Here is a 26,167-nt window from a genome sequence, read left to right as displayed (position 1 = left end):
ACAGCCACGTCGGAGATATTGGACAAAACGCAACGTTGTGGAGCATTGCGATCCTGCAGGCCGGTTCCCCTCTTCATGCAAAGATTGATAGGAGAAGCGCCACCAACGCCTAAACGGACCCTTGTTCTGCATGCACCGGCAATCCTTCGATACAGAGGCACATAATCGGGCATTTTTGGCTTTCGTGGTTTAGTTTTTTCTCGCAAATCGATGGCCTGTTGAATTGTTTCTTCGTGGTCGACCTCGTGTCTGTGTCACAAAATAGATTAGTATGATGAACGATGAACATACAACACCAGGGGTGTGTCATACATCGGATTGTTTACCTTTCACGTGTGTGGTGTGGTAGCAACTTTATGGTATGAAAAGGAGTTGGTATGAAAAGAGATGGAAAATACGAATGTAAAAGGGGCCCATTTGACAAATACAAGGTGTATCACAGTAGAGGAAGGTGCGGCGCGTGAAATTTCAACGTTCTGAGAAGGAGCGCTTCGTCGGTTTCAGTTAACCGTACGCACCTGCCCTTTTCCACTCTTTCACTGCAATTCCAGGTCCAGTATGAGATTCTATTGTATTGTAAAATTTCCCATTTGCTATATGTGTGTAATGAGATCGCAAGGCCTGTGATCGATCCAAAATGTATGCAGTAGTGCCGAACATGCCAATGCTCCCCTCGTTCGTTCACGTGTCTCCATTCAATGACGCCAAGTGTATAAACAAAAATGCAGTGCAGAATCAGTCATAAGAAGAGGGTTCTCGGTCGGGAAGAGTCTCTTCCGGAATCGAGTGGTAGCCACCTGACACGGCTCATGTCCGCATCGCATCCGGACTGAGGTCCTTCTCGACCATGGCCTTGCAGATGGGGTGGTAAAAGTCGCGGTTCTTCTCAAAGGTGGCCAGGGCCAGCGGGCGGTCGACCTGGTTGAGGGCGCGGTACAGCGACCGCACAAACTTCATGCGGCCAACGGTGCCGAGCAGGTCGGCGGTGCCTTGGTAGGTACTCTTGTCCTGGGCGCGCAGGGAGACCACGTAGTAGGCCGCCTTGACCTCGACGTTTTGCGTGTCGACCAAGCCGTAGGCGGCGCCCATCCGCTGGGACTGGTCTGCGGTAATCGGCTCGGTGAAGCTCTGGATCTCGCCCAAAAAGACGATGACTTGGTTGGCCGTCCAGCCCCCAACGTCCTTGGGCGAGGGCACAAAGTCCTTGGCCTTCCACTGCTCGGCAAGCTGGTAGCAGACATCGATGAGCGAGGTGTCGAACTGGGGCTTGGGCGGCAGGCCGGGCGTGTGGAAGCGGCCCTCCCAGTCGATGCCGGCCACGGCGTCCTTGAGACTGGCAAACTCGGGCTTCGCAAAGAATTCGAGGAACGTGTCGCGGAACTCGTACGAGTCGAGCGACTTGCCGCTCCACTTGGTAAAGTAGTACGGGATGAACTTGTCAAAGTTGGCACGGCCGACGAGGCGCTCGAGGTAGTAGACCATGTGGAAGCCCTTCTCGTAGGGCACGGTGCTGAACGCGTCGTCCGGGTCGATGCCGTCGTGGTTGATGAGCAGCTTGGTGTAGTCGTGCGAGGGGCCAAAGCTCTGGACGGCGCCCTCGAGGGCTTTCCAGCCGATGACGGCGGAAAAGTCAAAGTAGGCGTCGCCGTGGATGGCGGCGACAATGCGGCGCTCCAGGTACACGGTCCAGCCCTCGTTGAGCCAGTAGTGTTCCCAGCTGCTGCTGGTGACCAAGTTGCCGCTCCAGCTGTGGCTCAGCTCGTGCGCAATGACATCCACGTTCTGGCGGTCGCCGCTGATAATGGTCGGCGTCGCAAAGGTGAAGATGGGGTTCTCCATGCCGCCGTAGGGGAAGCTGGGCGGCAAAATAAGCACATTGTACTCGCCCCAGGCGTAGGGGAACACGAGCTTCTCAATCACGTCCAAGTACTTGGGCATGTCCTGCTCGAGCTCCCACTGGCAGGCCTTGAGCTGGTCGGGGCTCGTGGCGACCACGGACCGCGCGCCAATGGGCGCCGTGACAATGTCGCCCGAGGCCAGGGCGAAGAGGTATGCGGGGATGGGCACCTTTTGCTCAAAGACGTACAGCGTATCCTTGGCGCTGACAGACGCCAGGATGTCGTCGTCCTCCGCGGCCTGCTGGGCACGGGCGTCGGTGACGGTCAGACCGCTGGCCACGACGGGGTGCGGTGAGGCGATGCGGAACGAGTAGGTGGACTTGACGTCCGGGGAGTCCTGGCAGGGGAACAGCGAGCGGGCATGGATGGCCTGGGCCTGCGAGAACATGAACGGCGCCTTCTTGTTGGACGTTTGGGCGGGCGTCAGCCACTGCAGCGCCGTGCACGCGGCCGTGGTCGAGACGTCGATGCGCACGCGGACGGTGGTGCCCGCCGGCGCCGAAGCCAGGGCCGCCGGCAGCCGAATGTGCAGGGGCTCGCCGAGCGGACCAGCGCGCGGCTTGACCTCAAAGGGCGCAGCCTTGCCGTCTACGGAAACGGCCTTTACATCCACGGAGCTGGTATCGAGGATGATCTCGCTGGCGTCCTCGCCGTCCGTTGCGGGCTGGCGGGAAAAATCCTGGACAACATGGCCGCGCAGAACCTGGGCGTCAAAGTCAATCTTGAGGGTGGCGGTGGTGTGGTTGTTGCGCCAGACGTGGTAGTTGGACGCCGTATTGGCGTCGCGTTTGCCCATGGTTTTGGTGGTAGAGGGTATGTATGTAGAGGACGAGTCGACAGCAGAGAGGGAAGCTTGGAGATTGGTCGAAGTCGAAAACGAGCGGCCGCGGAGGGTCTTTTGTACGCTTCGGATCGAGATTGGCGACTGCGACTGGGCGAAATGGACGTTAGGGAGAGTTCTGAGTCGCAATTGATTTGTTTGAGTCGATTGAGTCGATTGAGTCGATTGGGTCGATTGGGTCGTCGAGGGAGTTGAGAAGAAAGATAGCGATACAAAGCTCGGGAGGAAGTGCCGTGGAACGCGACGCGTAGCAAGTAGCAACGAGGCGAGCGAGGCAAAGGATGCGGCAGGTGCTGTCCTTTGAACGAGGAAGGTGCTTCTCATGAGGGAAGGGAAGACGACAAGACGGCAAAACGGCGAGGCAGGTGCGAGATCGCTCGGTGGAGACCCTTGTTCTTGCAGTTGGAGCGTACGGAGTACGTAGTATGCGTACAATTACAAACAATGTCCGTAATTGGAAGGAAGGAAAACAAGATTGGAGCGAGAAAGAGAAAGGGATCTGTTTGGTTCTCGTTCCAAGTGCCGAAGTAGGAAGGTATGTTTCGACTTCGATTTTGGTCGGAGTCAAACAGCGATGCGGCAAGAATCTTTAGTCCCACCCCGCGGGAAGGAACCTGACTGGACAAGGTAGGCAAGGCAGGGCTTACTGGTGAGTGGTGCTGGACTGGCGCTGCTGGCAGGCGCTGAAGGCAGGCGCTGACGGTAGGCCTTTGTGTGTCGAGTCAGATCGAGGACACCCCACTTGCTCCATGCGGATGTGAGCTTTTCCAGCATTGCTCGGCCGCGAGTCATTTTTGGGAAAGAGCAAAGGAGTCGAAAGGGAACGAAAGGAAGATCGGACAGGGAAGGTGGGCCCCACTCATCGCGTGCGACGGCAAAAATACTGCTTTGAGAGCCCTCTAAAAACGAACAATTTGCCGCCTCTAAAGGTCCCATAGGCTCCAGCGTGCGACCAGAAAGCTTCGAGAGGCTCCAAACAGCAGGCAACTCCACTTTGGCGGCGGCTTTCTTCGGCGGCGCTAGAACAGAAAGAGCAGTTGCCAGACGGTGTTATGGAGATGGACAGTTTATGGATTGACGGGATCTTACGACATACACGGGGCCCATGACTTTTACGAGAGTGGCTCGTTGGAATGGAGACGTTTGGAGAAATTTTCTTTTTCTTTTTCTTTTTCTTTGTCTTCTTTTTTTTCTGAGCACGAGTAACGTGTTATGAGGAGAATCACAGAAAAAGTAGGCGTCGACATTTTGTGAATATTGCATGTATATTTCAGTTGATTCCATTTTGGGTTGACAAAGTGAGTATGTGTTTCTGAGACGACTGTAAAGGCAAAACACCGTATGGCCTGTCGCCCCAATGCGAACAGGGTATGATGTGAGAGTACAAGAATGGCAAAAACGAAACTTGACAAGATGCGAGAAGATGCTATGATACAGGCGGCAGGAAAAGGAGACGGTGCAAAGTGCAGATACCAAGACGCAAGGAAATTAAGTGAACGAGTTGGCGGTTTGTACCAAACCGAATAGGAAAAAGAGCAGCAAACAGAAAAGCAATAAACGCCGTGATAATGAAATGGTGGTTTGTGGTAACGCAGTCTGAAGTCGGTCGGGTGGGTCAAGAAGGGAAAGTAGTGGATGTGGGCTGTAAAAATAGTAAAGTGCTACAATGTAAACAATGGTTCAAATGTTGAAGATAGGTATGAAAATGCTGTAAAGGAAGGACGAGAAGATACGAAAATGGGGGTATCAGAAGCCAGGCGGCTGGCTTGGATGCACGAAACGAAATGGAGAAGCGAAGAAAAGGATAAGTATAAAATAAAATAGGATAAAAAGAACGCTTTTCCAATGTATTTTGCGCGCAAGAGAACGATAAAAAGAGGCTAATGATTGTAATGCGGGTCGGCCGTTTCATAGGTGTAAAGTCGTATAAATAAAACGTTCAGGGACATTTTGCGTTTGTGTCGAAAGGAGCGTAAGAAATCGTAAGTGGACCAACAAAAGGCAAAAGGCAAAAGGTAAAATTATTAAATAGCCAGGATGCTCCGCTCCGGTCGGAAGACGGCACTGGTCAAGAAGATCTCGACGGAGTCCGCGGGAGACTCCGGGCGGCTGATGGGGCGGTCGACGGTAGTAGGCGACGCGGGTGGTGTGGGAGTGCCGCGCTTAGATCCAGAGCCCAAACCAGACCCGGAACCAGAACCGCCACTCAGCAGCTCCTGGCTGTGTGCTCGATGCAGACGCTTGCGGTCCTCATCAGACTGCACGGCTTCGCGGGGGACGGAGAAGCAGTCTTGGGCGCCGGCCGTGGCCGAGTTGGCTCCTCCTGCAGCGACAGCAGCGGCAGCACCGGCCGGCACACCCATCTGGGTGATCTGGTTCTCGACATCGGCCAACAGAGCGTAGACGTCGTCACCGGCATAGACCCGGATGCTCTCCACATCCACACGGCGGCCGCTGGCCAGGGTGCTGGCGGGCGACAGAGGCGACGCCGTAACCGCCGACAAGACACTGGCTGTGGACGGCTTGGCAAGCTTGGCGGCCGGGGCCGTCTGCGTTGTGGGCGTGCGCGGCACCGGCAAGTCCTTGTCCTTGCTGAACGTGGCCATGGCCTCTTCGACCACGGGCTGCTCGAGGATCGTCGAGGGCACCTGGGCCACAATGGGCCGCTGAGGCGAGGGGGACGCGGCAGCAACCGGAGATACGATGGAGGCGTGATGCATGGCGGCGGCCGCCGTCGCCGCCGACGACGACGACGATGACGGGGCGTGGCCGCCCGACTGGAAGGCAGACTTGGTCGGGCTGCGCGGCGGCGTCGAGATGGACTGCACGCCGTGAGCAGCACCAGCAGCACGAGCAGCGGCGGCGTACGGCGGCGAGGGCGGCTTGATGCCCATGGCCATCTGCAGGCTCTCGCTCGAACCGACGACGCCGGTGTTCGCCGAGGGGCTGGTCGTGGCCGAGGGCGGCAGCGTGGCCGGCGTAGCCGGCACCAGACCAGCCGCAGCCACGGCGGCAGCGGCCAGGGACGATGTCAGGGGGAGCGTGGCGGCCGCAGCGACGTGCTCGAGCAGCTTCTGGCGCACGCGCGTGCGGCGGTTCTCGGCCTGCTCCAGCTTGGTGACCCAGTCGTCAATGGACGTGTCGAGCTCGGCCAGGGCCTCCTCTTGCTTGAGCATGGAGTCGTGGCTGAACTTGGCCACGCGGGGGCTGCGCAGGTACTGGCAGATGCGCCCGTGCAGGTTGCGCCGACCCGCACGCAGCGAGGTGTAGGTGCGGCGCAGGTACTCGGTGCGGTCGTCGAGGTTGCGCAGCTCGCGGGAGAGGCTGTCGACGTCTTCCTTGCGCAGAACCTCGAAGCGCGCGGCCTGCTGGAGGGCCTGCGTGGCCAGGGCGGCGGCCTCGTTGGCGCCCAGGACGGCCGGGGCTTCCGACGCCTTGTGGCCGCGGGGTAACAGCTCAAAGGCGCGACGTTCGGCGCTTTTGCTGGCCTTGGAGTTGGAGCGTCTGAGAGTTGTGGTGGTGGTGGTGCTGCTGCTGATGACGGGGGTGGCCGTCGTGGCGGATGCAGTCGGTGCAGGCGTCGACACCACGGCCGCCGACGCCGACTGGGCTTGGGCCGCCGTCGTTCCCGTGTTGGCCGTCACGGAGATGCCCGCAGCCACCATGGCGTTGATGGCGGCCGAAGCCGAGCCCTCGCGTGACGCACTCCGCTTCCGCGGCCGGCCACGCTCCATGATGCTCCCGGACTCCGACTGTCCACGTCGGTGGCCCAGGATCGATGCCGCCGTCGGGAGCGTCTTGAGAATGGCCGAAGCGGCGGCTGAGGCCGCAGCAGACGCGGCGGCTGAGGCGGCTGACACTGATGCCGCTGCTGACAGACTCTGTGACTGCGGCTGCAGCGGCGGTTGTGGGGGTGCGCTGCGTAGCTCCGACGTTTCAGCGGGTAGCGGCGTCGCATGGCCTGCATTTGAGGACCTTGTGTCTACGTTTTCCGCTCTCTCCGCGTCCGTCTCCTTTGGCTTCGGTGAGACGGTGTAGTTGTTGCCGTCCGTCCGCAGCTTCGGCGAGGCGCGGGATACCTCGGCCGGGATCTGGGTGTGCACGGTGGACGACGCCGACACGGGCGTGGGCAGCGTCGAGGGGTTGGACATGGCAGACAGCGGCGTGTACGGCGTAAAGGGTGTAAAGGGCGTGCGCGTACGCGGCGACTCGTCCGAGCGAGCAGACCGCAAAGCCGCCGACTCGGCGGGGGTGCTGCCCGAGCGGAAGCGGCTGCTCTGCGAGGACAGTGGCGTCGTCGCCGACCCAGAGCCCGCGGGACGAAGAGACGGGCCGGAAAGAGAGGACGACGCCTGGTGGTTCTGGTAGTGGTGGCGGTGGGTATGCGAATGGCCGTAGCCGTGCGAGCTGGCGTGCGTCGGCGGAATGACGAGCGGCGTCAGGTTCTTGGGCGACAACGGCTGCCGGCTGGCGATGGAGGGCGACGAAGCAGACGTCGTCAGCGTCGGGACGTTGGCTTCCGGTGCCGGTGCCGGACTGCCGCTGTCGCCTCTGGAGGGCGAGAGCACCGCCTGGGCCGAGTTGCAGCGCGGCACATCCAACGGGCTGTTGCTGAGCACCGAATCGTACGAGACGTAGACGCTCTGCTCGGGGATGTCGTCGTAGAACGAGGTCTGTGGGATCATGCAGTCGACCAGGTGGTGCTGCTTCCAGCTGTTGCCCGGCGCGCTGATGGAGCGTTCATGAAGGGGCGGACGTCCGGGGATCGTGGCTATCGACAACGTTAGGAAGGAGCGATTCAACGGGACGCCAACAACGGAAGGCACAGATCACAAATGTACGAAAACGGAAGGTACGCTTACGAGAATCCATGGCAACTTCCTGAACGGTGGTCATGGGCCCCAGCTCGGGGACACTGATCTTGCGGCGGCGGATAAGAGTGTGCTCCTTGATGCGGAGACGGAGGCCCGGGTTGGACTTGTCGGCGGTGGTGCCGGCAGCGGCAGCGGCAGTGGGGGTGCCGGCAGTCGTCGTGGCATTGTTGTTACCCATCGCCACGGCAAAGGCCTGCTCCGGATCCATGCTCTTGCCAGAAGTAGACTGGTGCTGCTTATCCTTGGGGAAAAGCTGGTACTTGCGTTCGGCCTGCGAGTGCATCCGCCAGATGTACGGCTGCTTTTCCTTTTCGTCGGCGGGCGGCGCAGGCAGAGGTGCCTGCTGCTTGTGCAACTGCTGCAGCTGCTGCTGATGGAGAAGGAGAGACATGTAAGTAAGAGACGGCCTTGATTGAGACGTGCTTGACCGCGAGGTCGGTGACGGCGAGGCTGGCGATGCTGGCGATGCTGGTGACTTTCGAGGCGAGGGTCGCATGGGCGACGCTCTGGACGGCCGCCTTGGCGACCGTCGTGGCGACGGCGTTGTGGCCATAGTCAAGGCCGTAGTAGACGGCATGGTGGAGGAGATGATGGGGTACGACGGGGGAAAGGGGGAAAATAACAAAAAGAAAAGGAAGCCTCACCTGATCCATTGTCGGGGCGTTCGCTTCTATATATGAATATACAGCCGGCCCGCGGCCTTGATGCTGGTGTCTGTTGGAGGTGGTATATTTGCTGTCAAGGTCGTCTGTGTCCAAATCGAGGTCTTCGTCGAGGTCTGGGTCGTAGTAGAGGTCACTAGGGTCGACATCGAGCATACAACGGACAATATGGTCCATTGAGCTTATGAGAATAGGCGCGGGACGAGGACAAACGGGAGGCTGGAACACGGGAATGTCTAAATGAAGCGGGACAATAAAAGACAACAAAACGCACAACAATCAATACAACGAGGTAGGGACAGAACGAGTAAAAAAGAGTTTAACAATGAAGACAAACAAAACACGGGAAGAGAAAAAGGTCGAGCTCGAGATAAAGTGCTTGCAGCTCAGGCCGCTTTTGTTTTCCCCGGAATAGAAGAGGAGGAAACGGGAGAGCGAGGGGGTGGGGGAGGAGAGGAAATAGGTCCAAACGGGAAGAGAATTAAGTGAAGAAAAAAAAAAGAATTAAGAGTAAAACAAAACGGCCAGCAATTAAATGTAATCGACGTTCCAGCGAGCAAACCAAAAAATATGACAGAAACGAGTTGCAGAGGTCCAAAGCGGGAGAGACGAGACGTTGTCGATATATATCGGGGGGGTTCTAATATATGGGTGTATGGAGAATGGAGTCCCCATGAAATGGCAAGCACCAGTAGATAAGCCGAGCGGTTCCAGGGGCGGACACAACAGCACTGCGTCTCGGGACTCGTCGGTTTGGGTGTCTTGTCGTCGTCCTTATGGCAGTCGTGGTCGTCGTGAGAGGAGGGGTATTACGAGGAAGTAATTCGTAGCCGAGTGGCAATTTGTGGATGAGAGATATAGCAAGCGGATGGGAGGGACAGACAGTGAAAAACAACGGTGAAAGTTTTTAAAGGAGGGGATAAGTGACGATAAATAAGAATCAGAATAAAAAGGCAATAGCATCGACGTTTGTGGGAGACTTGAAAAATAAAAATAAAGAGGCTGCTATGACATGACTGTAAAAGAAAAACAAGACCCAGACTACCATGTTCAACCATTAGCTAGAGGTTCTAGGCGCGGCGGGTCCATCCACCTCAAGCAGGCGGCTCCCATGTCTTTCCTTTTCGGCCCAGGGGAGGGAAGAACAAGGAGATAAAAAGGAGGAAGGGAGGCGAGAAAGATGGTGGCAAGGGCGTGCAGGAGACAAGGGGGGAAGACGGGGTTGTTCCTGGCACTCTGGCACTGTCGTACTCTGTACTATTTTATCGTCACTATTATTTATACGATCGCGGAGGCTTTTTTTCTTTTATTTTCAAGAACGTTCCAGCTACGCGTCGGTTTGTTCCAATGGCACAATACACTGGGCGCTGTAAATACAAGACAAGAAGTAAAAAAACAGTGACGGAGATATGGAAGGCAGTTGAGAAACGGGGAGATTGACGACGAGGAGCTCTCTCCATGCACTTTTTGGTCTCTTGGGGGTAGCTGTGATAAGCTTGTGCTGTCTTAATAGACGGTATTAAGAACATGGGGAGGAAGGGTGCAGGAGTAGCATAAGAGAGGGGAGCGAACCGGATTGGACGGGGCAGGTCTGAAAAAGGTGCTTGGTTGCAGCACGGAGAAAGCTTGAGGGAGAGGTGTAAGTGGAGGTGAAGGAGGTGACTGGCTGGTGAAGGCCTGGACCGCGCAGTTGGGTTTGAAAACGGCGCTACGCAGAAACATAGTCAATAATTCGTATATAAAGATGAAATAGTAAGGACAAAAGCAACAAACCCGGCAAGAAGTGAGCGCGTGAAAACGAATCGAAAAACAAGTACGATGTATTCTGGACGGCGTACTCCGTGCTTGTAGGAGTGCAGGTGGAAACAGAAAAAAACGTGCCCTCGTAGCAGGATGTTGCATCGTGTTTGGAGACAAGCTTCGTTGCGGGCGGAATGTACTCCATACGACGTAGTCTTTTTTTTTCTCTTTTTAAACAACGAAAGTAGGAATTTGGCGGAGGCTCCCCACTCAGTGCCTTTTTATTGCTGGCTTTTTTTGTTTTGCTTCGACCTTTTCTTTTTTGACGCTCTTTCCTCTTTTCAGAACGGGACCCGTCCGCGGTACGACCCTCTGTTCCGTCCTTAGGAGAATTAGTTGAAGCACCGGGCAGAGTGCTGCGAATACGGAGTACATAAGTCGTACTCTACGGACTACGGGCTATCAACGGTGCACGTAGTAAGAAGCGAAGGAAGAGACAGGGAGTAGACAATAGCAAGACGACTGGGATTGTTTACAGCCGTCTTCTTTTTGTTTCATTCACAGAATGCAGATTGCCCAGGCGTCGGTTCACTCGCAGTGCTTGGACATTGTGTAAGGAGAAGAGATGCTACACGGGCGAGAGGCAGCCGTTGGAGTTCTCGGGCAAGAGCAGCCGAGAGAGGGTGGTGGCCCAACCCCAGACCAGGCCCCCAGATCGCAGCCGATTCGTTCCGCATGAACGGTTGTCTCGTGTTGTTTCGATTATCCTGTTTGCTACCAAGAAATTTGTTCAGCGCAAAACGAGACGGAAACGAAACGGAGAAACAAACTGAGCACGGAGTGCTTTGTACGGAGTAAAGAAAGGAAGGCGAAGAAAACAAGAAACGCTGGTTGTCTTGTCTTGTGAGAGATGCGGCGAACAAAGTAAGCAAAAAGCGAAAGCCAGTGCAAAAATGGCAAAAATAGAAACGGCAAGTGATCAAAGCGTCTCGGTCTGTCGGTATTCAGCGTCCAGCGTCAGCTACCAATATCGACAAGGAAGCAATGCAACACGACAGGAGAGGCAAGCAGGAGAAGATGGTAAGCGAGGTTTAACGGTGGCCAAAGAGGTGAAGAGAACGTGGAAATGAACAGGGACCAGTCCAGTGGAGGGTCAAGACGTAAATACTCACGGATTCAACGGCTTCGACGGGAGTGCAGCATCTCGAAAGACTTCAGAAGGCCTTCGTGTTGATTTTGGCCGTCGCGGATCCCCCGTCAAAACATCGTGACATCCGCCAAGGAGAAATAGACAAACGAGAACACAAAGCTGGGCCAAAGCCAAGACACGTTCCTGGGACTGTCCTCCCTGTTGTGGACAATTTGGAGTCCGGAATAGGGGGCTGAACTGACAGAGAGGACAAGAGGAAGATATGGAGCAATACGACGTACGAAAGAACGATGTACAGACATTTTCTCTGCTCCTGAGCTCCTGCCCCTCACGACAAGAAAAAAAAGCCCCGCCCACCCATCTCCTTCCCCCATGTTGAAACCACGCTTGTGCCGATTGGGCAGCATCGACCTGACCAGGGTCCGGTCGGTAGTGGGGCACGGCGAGGTCAGGACGAGGTCAGGGCGAGGCCAGGAAGGAGCAATGGGGGACGTATCACGTCGAACGGAGTACGTGTGTCGTCGCTTACACAGTAGGCTGTTTCGGTCGTTCCTGACGTTCCTGGCACAACCTCGCGCTGTGTTCGTGGTGTTCTTACGTGGTGTTCTTTCCTTTTGGCAGAATATAGAGTCGTACGGAGTACAACTGCCGCCGTTGTGTCTTCTCCCCAAAACGGGCAGCTGCAGATAGCGGCGGGTATTCTTTCCTTTTCGATGTAATCATGACGCACCAATTACAAGGTTTTTCGTACGAGAAAGATGTACGATATATTCGTACATCTTACATTTCAAGGACGACGCAGATGTTGTTCCAAAACTACAAGTGAATACGGAACGTAATCCATACAGCGACAAAAAAAAATGTTAGCTCGACAGTTAGGGAAAGACAGCCCACATCCAACGGCCAACAAGTGCTTATTTACTTTCTCGTTCTTTTGTTTTCTTTTCCTCTTCTCCTTCTTATTTCATCCCCCCAACAACAGATGTGCGTTTGCTGCACGCCGCAAGCCCCATGCTGCACAGCACACGCCCTTTCTTTCGCACCCGCCGTGACAGTGCTTCTGCTTCTTTTATGGGGCGCAGAGAGTTGCGGCAGGATTAACGGAGTGCATATGTGCAACACGATCCAGTGCGCTGCCGTGCGGTTGCAGGAGGAGCGCAGGCCAGGTCTGTTGGGCAAAATACCGTACATTGGAAGTCGTAAGATATGTAGGCCTCTGAACATCAAAAATTGAAACAGCGGCCGGTATTTTGTACTCTGCGGGTGAGGTAAGCTGTCAGGGTACCTCGCCGAACTCGCCCACGTTGTATCGAGGAAAGAGGCTCGAGACCTGCTGCCAAGCCTTCGCTTGCAGCCGTATAAAGTACAAGTGCTGAGCAGAGGGTGAATGAAGTAAACGAAAAGGAGACGGAGAGAGAAAGGCAAGATAGACTCACCGGCTTCGCGTGTCACATCATTGCCACTGGATGCTCTGAGTTGGCGGTGTTTCCACTTGGGGTGGCCAGAGTATGTCACACCGTCGATTGCTATTCACCGAGTGGTCAACGGAAAAACTTGTAACGGTAAACAACGAAACAACGAAACAACGAAACAACAAAGCAACGATTGTGAATTGTGATGGCCAACTGCAGCGACGATCTTTTTGGGAAAGTGTGTATCAATGAAACACCTTTCTGAATGTCTGTCTGGATGTCTGTCTGGCTGCCTGTCTGGCAAACATCTTTCCAAGGAAACGGACCAACTGACCAAAGCTGTTCAAGTATCCCAGGGACCCTCGTAGGGCACAGACGCTGCAGGCTTAGGGCCCGTCGACCGGAGCATGTTACGCATTGGGAAGAGCTGCAGACAAAGTGTCAGACTCTCTTGTCGTCTCTCTTGTTTTGTGTCCATGTGCGTAGAGTTCTGAAGCAGCGCAAAACCCTTCCTCTTTGGGACAATCGAAACAAGCGCCAATGCATCGCAGGTGGCCATTTTTTCCAGTTTTTATTTGTTTTTCTCTGTGTTGTCAAGTTGTCATGTTTTCAAGCAATCGTGATTTCATGTCATCAGGTTTTCGGTTTCTAGCTGTCGGTTTCTCGTCTTCTTCTTTTTTTTTAAAAGAAAAATAAAATAAAAACACTTTCGTCATTTCATATTGACAAGTCATCTGTGTCTTGAGATTTTGTTTTAAACAAGTTTACGTCGGTTTCAAACTTTCAAACTCACACACCTCCATTCGACACGCATTAGGAGTCGAGTTTGTCAGCTTGAGTTGTCTTTGTTATCCTAGTTGAAGTAACAAGAGAAGAAAAAAAATAGAACCCAAAAAGAACAGAGTACAACATACGGCGTACAAAAGTCAACTTGGGCACGTCCCGTCACCAAAGCTTGGTTGTCTGCTGCAGCATAAAATGAGCCCCAGCGATTGCATGAAGAGACCAAAGCGTTTAGAGGGGCAGGCAAAATGATCATGATCAGCATAGCGCTCCGCTCTCGTGCTCCATAAATGTATGTCGTAGCTTCCAACGTTTCCCAACTATTTTGTTGGAATTTAAACTCAAGATCCACGACGGAAAAGTCAAGGACAAGGAGAGATCGTTTTCCCCCTCCCAATCGGAGAATTACAGCGTGGTTTTATCATAGCTATGAGCTCTCCATTTCAACCTTGCCCCCTTTTCCCTTTTCCTCGTTATGCAGCGCTAACCTGTGGTAAGAAAAGATCGACAGCGACTTACATGCGAAGCATTAGGGCCGATTTGTACTGATTTCGCGGCCGTTTGACAGCCAACCGTTGAACAACAGGGGGCGATGTAAGAGCAAAAAGGAAAAAGTCCGCCTCTTCCCTTGCGGCACGTCAATCGCAGTGAAAGTACAGTTGTAGAAAAACTAGAATCGTGGATAAATAGAGGGCGCTCCCGTGCCCCAGGCCCAATTATGCCCCGGACAAAAGCTTGGACTGCAAACACAATGCCATAATTGTGGCAAACTTGCCCGTGAGTAGCAATGCCAAATAACAGGCAACAACAATACTTTTGCTTAATGCATTGGCCAAGATCTATTGTATTTCTTTTTTTTTGCATATAGATGGAGAAATCTGTTGAATTTTTCTGTGAAAAAATAATAAAGAAAAGGATTTTTTTATTACTTCACTTTACATCATCTACTAAAACATCAATTTTCCACTGGTTACAAATGTTCCGCCACCGTACCGTTGGGGCAATATGTAAACAAGATACGGCGTATGGTAAACCACACAAGAGGTCAAAACTCACGGGATCGCTATTTGCTGTTTTGCTGTTTTGGCTGTAATAAGTTGCCCTCCCCAACAGGTAAAAAGCCAACACGACACAGCTGTATCCATTGTCCAACATCCCGCACCTGCCACGTTATTATTCTCGACAAGCTTGTGTTAGCTGCATATCTAAGCTTTTTCTGCTGTCCATGTTTTTGTGATGCGTTTTTTTCTCCGCTGCCGTCGTAGTCTCGGTAGTTTTCCAAGTTTCTTGCAGTTTCTTGACATCCCTTCCAGGTTTTCTGGTGGTTGTATGCCACCGGCTGTTTCGACAACGGCTTTGCATAAATCTACAACGTACGAAGTAGTCCCTACGTTCCTCCATCATCCCCTCACCTATGGCCTGTCCCCTCCGGCACTCGGCCAGCGGATGGTCTTCCGGTCTCACAATCCCTTCGACGAGCCAGGGCCGGTATGAAAAGACGACTTTACAGAGTATCAGCGTGGAGTTGTATCAGTGTCACATCCTGGGCCGGAGTATCCGTTACAACGTTCTGGCATGTATTATGTCGTATGTCCTGGTAAGCCATGCTCTGGATGGCACTATGGTCGAGGGGCATCTTGATTAAAGGCGCACAATGGACAGGGCACCCACACGGTGACCGATAGGCTCGATGTTGTCACCATTGCTACGTCTCTGTCGCCATTTGTTACCACTCTCACCATGGCGTGCTTACGATCAAGGCGATACGTTTTGAAGGCAGAGAGAGACAAGCGAGGCAAGGTAAGCGGGGCAGATCGAGGTAAAGCGATATACAGCCGAGGCAGATGAGCAGGCGGTCCGTGTGTCCTATTGTTGTCGGTCATTTTTGGCGTCTCAGTGTCAACGGCACATTTCTGTGGTCTTTCACACCGTTCCTCTTTGCATCGTAGACATATTACTTTACGTTGCCAGTGTGTCTTGGTGGTCGAGAGATACGAATCAACTGCGTTGAATTTTCCTTTGCTTGATAGTTCTGTTTGGGAAGCCATTGTTTCCCAGGCAATGGACCATCTACTGCCGTTTGGGTCTATGAACTCCGGCTGCATAACGGGCACCTTGCAGAATCTTGCATTGCCCTGCAGGCCCTCCTGTTCACCTTCATATTGCCCCAAGCCTTTCGACTTCGGCTTCAATGCAAGCGAGCGGGACCCTCCTTCTTTGTAACGGCGTATCTGACTGCAACAGGGCGACAGTGAAGGATATCCCCCAAGATGACCCACAGAGAGTCTCAGTGAAAGCAACTGCGCTACAAAGGTCCCAGTGCAGCGTCGTATTGTTCCAGGCGGGCGCAACAGCACCAGCCTTTCTATTTTATGACATTTGCTACCGCCAGGCTACATTTCTCGATGATAACGTACGCTGCCCCAGCAAACAAGTGTCCACGATGTATGTCAGTTGTCTTCCCCCGTTCTCTAGTCAACAGGGTGACCACAATTCTCGACAAATAACTCTTCTCCCGTTGAACAGTCTGTTGCCGAAAACCGGCCAAAAAAGAAGAAAAGAAAAGAAAAGAAACGGCAACTGCCTGAAAACCAATGGACGGACCTTCTCTTCACTCTATTTATTTTTATAAAAAATTGTTTCCTTTCATTCGTGTCTCTAAACGGCTTGATATTAATTACGTGCGGCTGCTCTGGTGATCCATGCGTCTTTTGGTATGAAAAAGGCAGAAAAGGTCCTTTGCCCTTTGACCTGGTTTTGCAGTGGCTTTCGTTTCACAAGAGAATAGATTAAAAGAAGAGCAAGTGCGGAGTACATTTTGTCATTTTGTTTGTCCGTCTCGAATCTCGAATCAGCCGTTGGCGCCCGGGAATGGACAGGACAATTTACGGATATCTACCCCGACTTTGACTGCATGTGTTCTTCGGCATTGTCGGTCGTCGTTTGTGTCGTTTGTCGTTTTGCTTCGTTTGATAGCCAAAACAAGAGCAAATACAACCGTGCACTGCTTCTATCGGCACTCGCTCATGTCGTTGTAGCAGTTCATCCGATTGTCGCTGCTTGTCTTGCGAAAGGACGATGCGCATCGTGGTTTGCAGGCAGATCGTACCTTGCAGGCCAACGCGATGGAAAGATGACCACTCATGCGCGCAACATGCTTCCAATATCGTACATGCAGCATCGCATTACATTAGTTACTCCCACAGTATGCCCACATGCTGCCCACAATATATCAAGATGAACTGAGATCGACTGCAGAGTGCAGGAAACTATACTTTGTAGAGAACTCCATCCTCGCAAGTGATATTCCAAAGGAAGACAACTTTGGTGAAAGTGACTGGATGTTGGTTGCACAGCAGAGTTGCTCTGCAGCGCTGCATTGAGTGCCTGCCCCTCTCGCTGCTCCTGTGATATCACAACGTATCAGTGCGCCAGTCTAGTATTCATCACAGGTTCATAAACAGGAGAAACTAGTTGAGAACCGGTCAAGTGTCAAGTGGCAGTTGCCGCCCACGTGAAAGTACGACTTCAAAAAATAGTTTCATGCAGACTCGACGCTTTTTGTTGCATTTGTTTCATACACTACTGCACGTTCTTGTAACGGTGATTTAAATTCTAGTAGTATTTCCATTTTCAGAGGACCCATATGTCGTACGATGAAGTAGTCTCCTCATGGTTTTGTGAATCTGCTAGCTTACGAACTACATCGCCTCTCGATGTCTGCAGTGTGCCAGTGATCCCCAGTGAGCCACGGTTCCATGCCGACTGGTTGTTGTCTGGTTTCGTACCGCATCGGCACTCTGCCCCTCTCGCTCCAAGATTCCAGATAGATTGCCCTCTCTGGCCTTGGTAGCTGGCCAGCCCCACGGTCCATGACCAATCCCATTACGATGTCTTTGTCCTACCTTTTCTTTGACTTCGTTTCGTGTTTTCGGCATAACTTTGTCGAATTTTGTTCATGGTTGAGCGGCCAATTTGTTTCAACCTTTCCGCGTTTCCAGTGTTTCTTATACTCATATTGGACACTCATATTGGACACACATATTGGACAAAACCGTGATACGCTTGGATTCCGGTCGATCACCCGGATTAAGGTGATCAAGCTTCAGAAAAGAGGCAAAACGAGGGGACGTCATATACTCTCTTGCCATCCTCGTACTTTGCAAAGCGTGCCCTCCCCCTCCTGTCCTCGTCCAGTTTCATCATCGCTATATTGGAAATCGGCTCGGGGATCGACAGTGCTTGCCGCAGGGTCCTAGGTTTCCGGCAATGGCAAATGGGAGATGGCACAAGCTTCGACTTTCGGCTTTATTTCTATCTGTCTGTCTGTCTCCTCTCGTCTTTGTGTGGTGAGGGGTTCGTCTCAAATTGGTGCTTGATTGAGTTTCCTCTTCATTTTAATTGCACGAGCAGGCCGTGTTAAGTGGTTGCAGCAGAAAAGACGGGAGAGCCGCCTTGCCTAAAACCCCCTCTGTCTTGTATTGGGGGGCACCCAACCACGATAAAGAAGTGGTCTGTGTTTAATAACTTTCAAGATGCCCTGGCCCCCCACGAGCAGTTGCCATCCTTGTCAACACCAACACTACTGTATCAAACAGAGCGGAGGACTGTAGCGACAGGGAAACCCCAATAAAGCCGCCTGTAAAAATATCTGAAAACAAGCCCGTCTCGGCCCCATTTTACGTTTTTCTCTCTGTTCTCTATATCTCGTCACTTGCGTTATCCTGTTAACATTGTGCTCAGTCCACGCCCTCCTTACGTAGCCCGAAATGGCCGAAACTGTGCCAGACCGGAGTCTCCGTGTGCCCTGTCTTTCCGTACAGTCTTTTGCAGTCGGTCGACCCAAAACGCAATGTTCGCCGGCGCCACCTACCATTGTGGCTTGCAGGAAGTAGCATGACTACAGGGAAGTTGCTTGTTGTGCAACTTCGCCTAGAGCTTTCGACAGTTGCTAGTCGGCAGTACGATGTTCAGCCAATGAACCCAAACTACGTAGTGCAGCGAAGAAGGGAAGAAGAAGAAAAAAACACACCAAAAAACACCAAAAAACAATGTTTCGTCTGTTGTCCCCGTTTCTGGAGATCGACAAGCCAGCGCTCTGGGCATCCCAAGTGCCAAGTATTCCATATTTTCTTCCAAAATCACGTACGAAAATGGTCACCATCACAATCACTGTCACCATCATCGTCACCAAATTACGCCAGTGACATGTCTTGCATGTCAAAAGTACCCTCAACGGCAAGATTAGACGAGTCAAAATGTTCCGTGACAGTGGCGGTTAGGCGAGTGCCAGGCCAAAGGGTATTGGGCGTACGACGTACGAAGTACAACATACAGTGACGAAGGATGACGGTACTATTTCCTTTGCCTTTTCCTTTCCTTTCTTTTTTCGCTTGGCTTGCCTTTCCCTACTTGTTTCAGCAGGGATCATGGCGAGCCCGTCTCCGATACAACGGTACAGCCCCTTGCTTTCCCCAGTATCCCCTGCTCGCCTTGGAACCCTGTTCCCAACTTTGTCTGCAACGGATCTCATTGGTCAATGGACTGTCAAGGTGCGAAACAGGAACGAACGCCAAAAATAGCAGGCCAGAAGAGAAAAAAGGGAAAAGGCACATAAGTGTGAAAAGGGGTGAAGGATAGGACACCAGAAAAGACAAAAATAGTGCCAACTAGCATTGAGACTCTTATCTCAGATAGGGGGATCGTGAAGATGCAGGGTAAGTGTCGGCGTCGGCGTCGGCGTCAGCGTTAACAGGACGGTGGAACACGGCGTTCATGTTCGCCAAGTTTCCAGGAGGGACCTTGTAAAGGCAACTTGCAGGACAACCGTTCATGCTCTCGCGAGGGACAGACCACCAAACGACTCCGTAGACTGGGATATGGACGCGAGCTTCCCGAGAAGAGCAATACCGCCGGCGGCCAGCGTTCGTGGCGTCCGCCAACGTTTACCAGGAGGCGTAGTGTGTCTCGCGAGTGGAGGAATGCCTGTCTGTTCTCCCTGTCTGTCTCTCGGGGTATTCTTGGAAGCGTTCGCCAAGAATCAACCCACGAGGAAGAGGAGGATCGAGAGGATGTGCCTAGTGGCCTGGTCTGAGCTGAAAAGATATCAAGTGGTGGAAAATCAGAGGGACGCAAGGTCGAGCCCGAGACCATTGCCACGGCCGCTAATGGAGATTCCAACACCGGACCACCTTGACCATGATGTTGACCTTGACCTTGACATGCCGAACAGGGTTTGTTGACTTTGGACCCGCGCTCTTCCTAAAGGGGAGAAAGCCACCGAGTGTGCTCCGGAACGACACTCGTAGTGCATGGTCATACAGACACTCACCATTCCTTACTTCTTGCGCAGTCTCCTTTTGTCTACTTTGCTTGTTGATACATCGCCGGAGCATGCCGTACGTCTTTCTTGTCTATGAGTCCTCCACGGAATTTTCCATGGACTCGGCTTCCTCCGGCCATTTGCTGTTTTCGTCTTGTAGGTTTGTACAAAGTACAACAGATCCAATGCGGACGCAAACGGATACATACAATCCCGTATTCGTATGGAGGACTACATATCTTCATTCCCTTCCCACCTATCATGTTCGCTCGTCGTTCTGAGGGTTTGCAGTTCATGCAGGTGTCCAGCTGGCTGTTGCTTGCTGAGACAAGCTCCGGCCGTGTCGTCGGTGTGGTATGCCGCAATGGGGCACACAAAGTCGAGCCTTGCCTCCTCCTTGCGTACTAAATCTCTGTGGGAGCCACCTCTGTGGTCGCAATGATAGGATGCGAAGAGGCACCTTTCTCGTTACCCCTATTCCGCAGTCGAGGGTCGACAATGGTAGGGTAGGAATCGCCAGGAAAGATGAGACGAGCTAACATCTATATAAAATATATCAAATCAAATAAAACAGGCCAACAACGGCACGCCGGGCATGCTCCGTGCGCCAGTGCCCGCCGAGCGCCCGATTTTCAAGCAGTGTCTCAGCAACGTGGCTAGGCTGGTGGGACTGGCGGGGCGCCTGACGGGGCACGGTGGGGGGGGTCGGAGGGCCCTGGGATGGTTTTTAGCGGAACAAGGCTTAACACCCATAAGCTCATTGAAGTCAATCGCTATTAGAGTTATGCTCTCGCTAATTAGTGGTGTTGACAATGCGCAACAAGCCGTCTAGAACGATCACCAACAGTTTCCCATCACCAACTGCGGGGACCAGCTTCCGGGCGCGTGGTCGTCGACACATCCCAACTGAAAACAGACACCATTGACAGCCTTAGCAAGGCTGTTAAGATCAATTCGACTGGGAATGCCGTAGCATCCTGCTCCCAGTTCATTTTACTGGGTGGTGCTCTCTGTCCCAACTGAGGCAACAGCCGGTGTGTCACATTTCATAGAGAGACCAGAAGAGACGTGCAAGGAACAGACAGGTCACTCATCATTCGACTGAATGCCGTTGGGACCAAGAGTCGTGCAAAACGACCATCATCAGAGTCGAGCGGATCCTGCAAATCTCGGCTACAGGACAGAAAAGAGGAGAAGGAGGTCAAAGAGATCAACGGCGAGTGAGAATGGCACTCTGAAGATCCGACGACAATATCAGGCGTCGAGCAATTCTTTACAAGGTAAAATCACCGAGAGTGATAAAAAAGAGACACATGTGGCATATTGTGGTATATTGTGGCATATTCTCGTGATTCGTAATGTCCCCTTTGCAATTTCAGAGATGCACAAGTGTGTGTTTGTGCGCAGACGATCCCCATCTTTTGTCAACACCGTGGAGTACATCATGTAAAGCTTTGATTTTGATTTTGATGAAAGGAGATGTGCAGAATGAGGGGAAGTCTGAAATCGAATAAAGGAAGAAATCAAAGCACTCAAGCACACTCAAGCACACACACACCAAAGAGGACGAGGCGCGATGCACACAGAATGCAGGGCGTGCGCACAGAGGCACATCTAACCAAAACAATCCAGACGCACATGGCAATGTTGCAGGCCAAAATAAAATTGGGATGAGGCGTCGACGGCATGAGGAGACAGCCGAATGAGGAGCAAGTACGCCCGTTAGTTTGACACTCGTGATCAAAAACGATGCAAGCACTTTGGTTCAACTCTCAGACGTCCAGGCGTCCAGACGTCCAGACGCAGGCCACACGGCATGAACAGTGGCCCAAGCCAGCGACTGTGCTTTGCATGACACTCTCCGCTGGCGTTTGCCGTCTGCCTTGTGCCTCATTTCTCCTATTGGCTTGCATCGTGTGGCGACGATGTCTCCATCGTGCCGTCTGTACCCCATAATGGTATGCGTCGTGGCCTGCGTCGTGGCCTGCACCATATCCTACGTCGTGACTTGCATTGCGGTCAACAAAGGTGGCATGTTCCCCATACGAACCACAATGGCCTCCCATTGGGACGTCATGCAGTCAGCGAAAGAGACACGGCATTGTGCAGACGACGACGACTGTGTTTTTGCGGGCGGCATGCTGTGCATGTGCAAAATGAAACGTACGCGGGCGAGATGTTCAGTAGAAACAATATTGCTTTCCAAAACTATGTACAGAGGATGACAACCAACAAAATTATGTGTCCTATCCGAACGAGGCAAGAGGGCTCGACAAGCAGCAGAGTAACCAAAAAAAGGAAAAAAGAAATGCAAAAGAAAACAATCATTTCCTCATCTAAAAGTACTACAAACGTATCCAGGAAAGTCTTGGAGAATGCTTCCATGTTAGCTCAACCCACCCTCAATGGCAAACGTTCCTGTGAGCGGCAGGTTGCGGCTGCTGGAGCCGACGCGCACGGTATAGGTGCCGGCCGGCAGCCGCCACTTTTGTGCCACGACGTCCCAGTAGCTGAGGTCGCGGCGGGTCAGGGCAAACGTGACCTGGGCCGTCGCGCCGGCCGCCAGCAGCCTCTTGTCGAAGCCGCGGAGCTGGCGGACGGGGATGGCGGCACCATCCGCCCCTTCCCCAGCCCCGGGGAGCGTGACGTACAGCTGCGCCACCTCGGCGCCGGCCACGCGGCCCGTGTTCTGCACGTCGGCCGTCACCGTTACCAGCTGGTCCCAGAGGTCGGCCTGGCCGCCTTGCCGCACGGCGCCTGTCGGGTACTCGGCAAACAGATTGGTCTCGGCGCCCGACACGGGCGTCGCCTTTTGGATGGCCAAATTGGCAAAGGCAAAGGTCGTGTACGACAGGCCAAAGCCAAACTCGTAGCGCGGCGTGATGTTGCGGGCGTCAAAGTGGCGGTAGTCGACAAAGACGCCCTCGGTAAAGTTGGCCTGCGGGAAGAGGCCAAAGACGCCCGCGGGCAGGTCCGGGTCGAGCACGGCGCCGTAGTCGGCGGCCTGCTTGGCCACGGTGTAGGGCAACTTGCCCGACGGGTTGGCGTCGCCGTACAGCAGGGACACGAGGGCCTCGCCCGACGCCTGGCCCGGCAGGTGCGCAAAGAGGAGGGTGGTCACGTTGGGGTGGTCGATCCAGGCGTCGACGATGCGCACGCCGGCATTGTGCAAGATGACAATCGTGTTGCTACACTTGCTGGCCACGTTGGCAATCAGCTGGTCGGTGTAGTCGTCCGACAGAGCCGGGCGGTCGACCGACTCGGTGGCCCAGACGTTGCCGAACACGAGGCAGGCCTCGGACACGGCGTTGACGCTCGGGTTCTGCTCGGTAAAGTCCCAGAACAGCTGCGTGCCGTCCCGCCCGGCCCGCTGCGTCAACGCGTCAAAGGGTGCGCTGGCGGTCGTCAGCGAGTTCGCACCCGAGCCACCGCCGGAGAAGAGGGTGCCGTTGGGTGCGATGCCGAGCGGGTGCGGGTTCGGACTGCCCACGAAGCCCGCCAGGATGTCGGTGATGTTGGCGGCCTCGGCGCCAAACTCCCAGGCCGACACGCTGCCTTCGTAGTTGTTCTGGTCGGCCGCGCGGGCCGAGTAGCCAAAGACGGACAGGAACTTGGGCGTCTGGAGAGGCAGCGCGTGGTTGTTGTTCTTGAGCAGCACGTGGCCCTCGACGGCGCCGTCCAAGAGCGTCTGCTTCGCGGCCGGGTCGCGGCCGTCGACAATGGGGTGCGGGCGGGTCAGGTCAACCGGCATGCCGATGCCGGGCGCGGGAATGCCGGTGTCCTGGCCCATCTGGTACCAGGCGGCGACGATGCGCGTGGCCATGTCGGTGACGCGCGACTCGGGCACCGAGCCGTTCTTGACGGCGTTGACGAGGTTGTCGCCCCAGAGGACGCTGTTGGGCATGGTGACGTCGAGGCCAGCGAGGGCGGACGCGACGCCCGCGTGCTGCGCGCCCCAGTCCGTCACGACAAAGCCCTGGAAGCCGAGCTCCGTCTTGAGCAGGCCGTTGAGCGTCTTGCTGTTGGCGCAGCCGTACGAGTTGTTGACGCGGTTGTACGAGCACATAATGTTGCCGGAGCCCGCCAGCACGGCGTCCTGGAACGGCCACAGGTACAGCTCGTGCATGGTGCGGTCGTCAATGTTGGACGAGACCGACTGCACGTCGCCCGACTGCACCGACTGCAGGCGGTTGGTCTCCTGCTCGTTGGCAATGTAGTGCTTGGTGCTCGTAATCACGCCCGTCTGCTGCGTGCCCGTCACCGTCTCGTACACCAGCGCACCCGCCAGGTAGGGGTCGACCGAGAGGCCCTCCCAGTACCGGCCGCCGCGCACGGTGCGGCCGGCGGGGCCGACGACGGGGCCCAGCATCACGTTGACGCCCTTCTTCTTGAACTCGCCGGCCATGCCGATGGCGCGCTGCCGAGCCAGAGTGCGGTTCCAGCTGGCGCCGACGTGGATGCCGCTGGGCCAGGCGCTGACAAAGTCGGTGCTGCGCAGGCCGTTGCCGGCGTCGCTCAGGCACATGCCGGTAAAGTTGAGACGGGGCACGCCGGGGATGGTGCCTGAGCAGCCCGTCCCGGACGAGACGCCGGCGGTCAGGTTCACCTTTTCTGCGAGCGTCATTTGCGAGACGAGCGCCACGGCCTTGTTGTACGCCACGGCCCAGGTGCCAACACCCGTCATGTCGGGCGACGGATAGACGGGCGGGGAGTCGCCATAAAAGTACGTGTCGTCGGTGATGAGGCCCGGGACAGCAGTGGCATTGCTGTCGCGTGTGCGGAGGAGACTGCCATTGTCAATGCCGCCATCGTCGACATGGTTGTGGCTGCCCAGAGACGCAAGACGGGACAGGCTACCGCCAACGATGAGCAAGACGGAGAGCACCGTGAAAGCAAGGCCTCGCTGTGTGCGCAGGAACGGCAGCCGCGCACGCTGGCCGGCTAGTCAGCTGGTCTTGTCGGGGGCTGGCGACGCCGGAGTCTGGCCAGGGAACGTGTGGTCGTCCAATGGGCGCTTCCCGCTCGAGGCGGGCAGAGTAGTCTCATGTGGCGTAGCCATCTTGTGTGAGTAGCAGCGTGAGAGAATGAGAGAATGGCTGCGTGCTTGACTGGCCGTTTGACTTGCCAAAGTCGTGATGTTTGCAGTGTCTTTTTTGTCGCGATGTGTTGGAGGTGGCGAAGATGATGCAATGATGCAGCTTTTAAGAAGAGACCAGTACGTAAGCCGCAGTCAGGGTCTGGGGTAAAGACGGGGCCGAAAACAAGCCAGCCGGAATGTGTAAATAAAGCTTAAAGTCTAAACCGGAGCTTGACCTTTTTTGTCTTTGTCCTGTGTCTCGGTCTTGTCTCTATTGTGTCTCGGTCTTGCAACTTGGCTGGAGATGCGCGAGCATTAAGTAGGAAAGAGCGGCTGGCCAAGAAATCGCAGAAACCGATTAGGCAAGAAGCTCCCAAGCGTGAACAAAGGAGCCACCTTGGAAGGCCCGATACAGTCGCAGCTCGCCGTCCGCTGTAAAGAGGAAGTCGCGGTGAGGGGTTGCTTGTGGATACGGAAGTCGATGCGCCGATTCTGTGTCATACGACGAGGAAAGCGACAATGAGAATGGGAGAAAGGGGAAAAGCACAAAAGGGAAGAACCACCGAGCTCGTTCCGTTGTTTTTCGAGATTAGAAGGCGCGAAGACTCAAAAGTCACCAAAACTGCAAGAGCGATGGGTTACCTACTCCGAATTGCAACCTTCGGCTGGTTGCACGTATGTTTTTTTCAACTTGTTTTTTTGTCCTGTTTTGCAGGTTTGCTTTGAGAAAAAACTTGGCTCGGGATGTTGCTGGGTCGATAGAATCAGTATTACGACGTAAAGGACCAAACGGATCATTGAGACGACTCGTAATAGCCAAATAGAGCAAGTATTGGGCGGCGCCACCGGACATCAGCCGCTCCTTCTTTGGACAGCTCCTTCCTGACCTTCCTGGGGGATACTTCCGAAAGGGTAAACAGACATTTTGGGGAAGGCGCGACTTACACATACGACGTATGGGGTACAGTAAACACCGCGGCCGTTCTATTTGCGGGGAATAAGAGCTCTAATAAGAGGGGCCTGGGAGCTTGTGGTTGGCTAGGGCTGGGAGAGGCTGCTACTGGCGGGCACTCGCTCTCTTTAGGCAAGGCCAAGCCGGCCGAATAGGGTCCCTAGAACGGCGAGGCGCATTAAGCATTGGCAGCACTCTAAGACTAGTTACTAACACGGAAGTTGGCGGGTAGAGTGGGTGTTAGTGGGAGTTGCCGTTGATTGTCCACACGTGGAGAAGGGGAATCTGCGGCGACTTTGATCGCGTTTTACGTCTTCATCCTTGACCACTCCGGATGCCGAGACGTGGTATGGCACGCTCCGCACGCACTGCAACCTCCATTGCCGCCGAGTGGGCTCCGAAATCGTGGAGAGCTGCGATCGGTAGTGACGACGGCAAACGACCAGACGCACAGAT

The 26,167-nt window shown here is 54.3% G+C and overlaps 7 protein-coding genes across 7 annotated transcripts; 3 read left to right on the top strand and 4 right to left on the bottom strand.

Moving 5' to 3' along the window:
- Nucleotides 1-807: 807 nt before the first annotated feature.
- SPSK_06102 (leukotriene-A4 hydrolase) lies at nt 808-2,694 on the bottom strand (the record flags this gene model as incomplete). The annotated part of the gene is made up of 1 exon (XM_016732809.1): nt 808-2,694. One exon carries the CDS (start codon nt 2,692-2,694, stop codon nt 808-810), a length of 1,887 nt encoding a protein of 628 aa, XP_016591837.1.
- A 2,069-nt stretch (nt 2,695-4,763) lies between these two features.
- Nucleotides 4,764-8,452, bottom strand: SPSK_05851 (uncharacterized protein; the record flags this gene model as incomplete). The annotated part of the gene is made up of 3 exons (XM_016732560.1): nt 4,764-7,510; nt 7,602-7,983; nt 8,018-8,452. 3 exons carry the CDS (start codon nt 8,450-8,452, stop codon nt 4,764-4,766), a joined length of 3,564 nt encoding a protein of 1,187 aa, XP_016591836.1.
- Nucleotides 8,453-12,920: 4,468 nt separating this feature from the next.
- Nucleotides 12,921-13,136, bottom strand: SPSK_06817 (uncharacterized protein; the record flags this gene model as incomplete). Its single annotated transcript, XM_016733509.1, has 1 exon — nt 12,921-13,136. The coding sequence occupies one exon, from the start codon at nt 13,134-13,136 to the stop codon at nt 12,921-12,923; it is 216 nt and encodes a 71-aa protein (XP_016591835.1).
- Nucleotides 13,137-19,070: 5,934 nt separating this feature from the next.
- Nucleotides 19,071-19,454, top strand: SPSK_06741 (uncharacterized protein; the record flags this gene model as incomplete). The annotated part of the gene is made up of 2 exons (XM_016733438.1): nt 19,071-19,077; nt 19,171-19,454. 2 exons carry the CDS (start codon nt 19,071-19,073, stop codon nt 19,452-19,454), a joined length of 291 nt encoding a protein of 96 aa, XP_016591834.1.
- A 489-nt stretch (nt 19,455-19,943) lies between these two features.
- Nucleotides 19,944-20,514, top strand: SPSK_06654 (uncharacterized protein; the record flags this gene model as incomplete). Its single annotated transcript, XM_016733355.1, has 2 exons — nt 19,944-20,036; nt 20,257-20,514. The coding sequence occupies 2 exons, from the start codon at nt 19,944-19,946 to the stop codon at nt 20,512-20,514; spliced, it is 351 nt and encodes a 116-aa protein (XP_016591833.1).
- Nucleotides 20,515-21,637: 1,123 nt separating this feature from the next.
- Nucleotides 21,638-22,022, top strand: SPSK_06738 (uncharacterized protein; the record flags this gene model as incomplete). Its single annotated transcript, XM_016733435.1, has 2 exons — nt 21,638-21,845; nt 21,901-22,022. 2 exons carry the CDS (start codon nt 21,638-21,640, stop codon nt 22,020-22,022), a joined length of 330 nt encoding a protein of 109 aa, XP_016591832.1.
- A 46-nt stretch (nt 22,023-22,068) lies between these two features.
- Nucleotides 22,069-24,741, bottom strand: SPSK_05940 (beta-glucosidase; the record flags this gene model as incomplete). The annotated part of the gene is made up of 2 exons (XM_016732648.1): nt 22,069-24,535; nt 24,656-24,741. The coding sequence occupies 2 exons, from the start codon at nt 24,739-24,741 to the stop codon at nt 22,069-22,071; spliced, it is 2,553 nt and encodes an 850-aa protein (XP_016591831.1).
- Between the last annotated feature and the right edge of the window lie 1,426 nt (nt 24,742-26,167).

This window comes from Sporothrix schenckii (assembly GCF_000961545.1).
Source record: "Sporothrix schenckii 1099-18 chromosome Unknown Cont38, whole genome shotgun sequence".
Classification (NCBI taxonomy): domain Eukaryota; kingdom Fungi; phylum Ascomycota; class Sordariomycetes; order Ophiostomatales; family Ophiostomataceae; genus Sporothrix; species Sporothrix schenckii.
The sequence above is the reverse complement of the archived record's forward strand: the minus strand, read 5'-3'. Positions and strand labels throughout refer to the sequence as shown.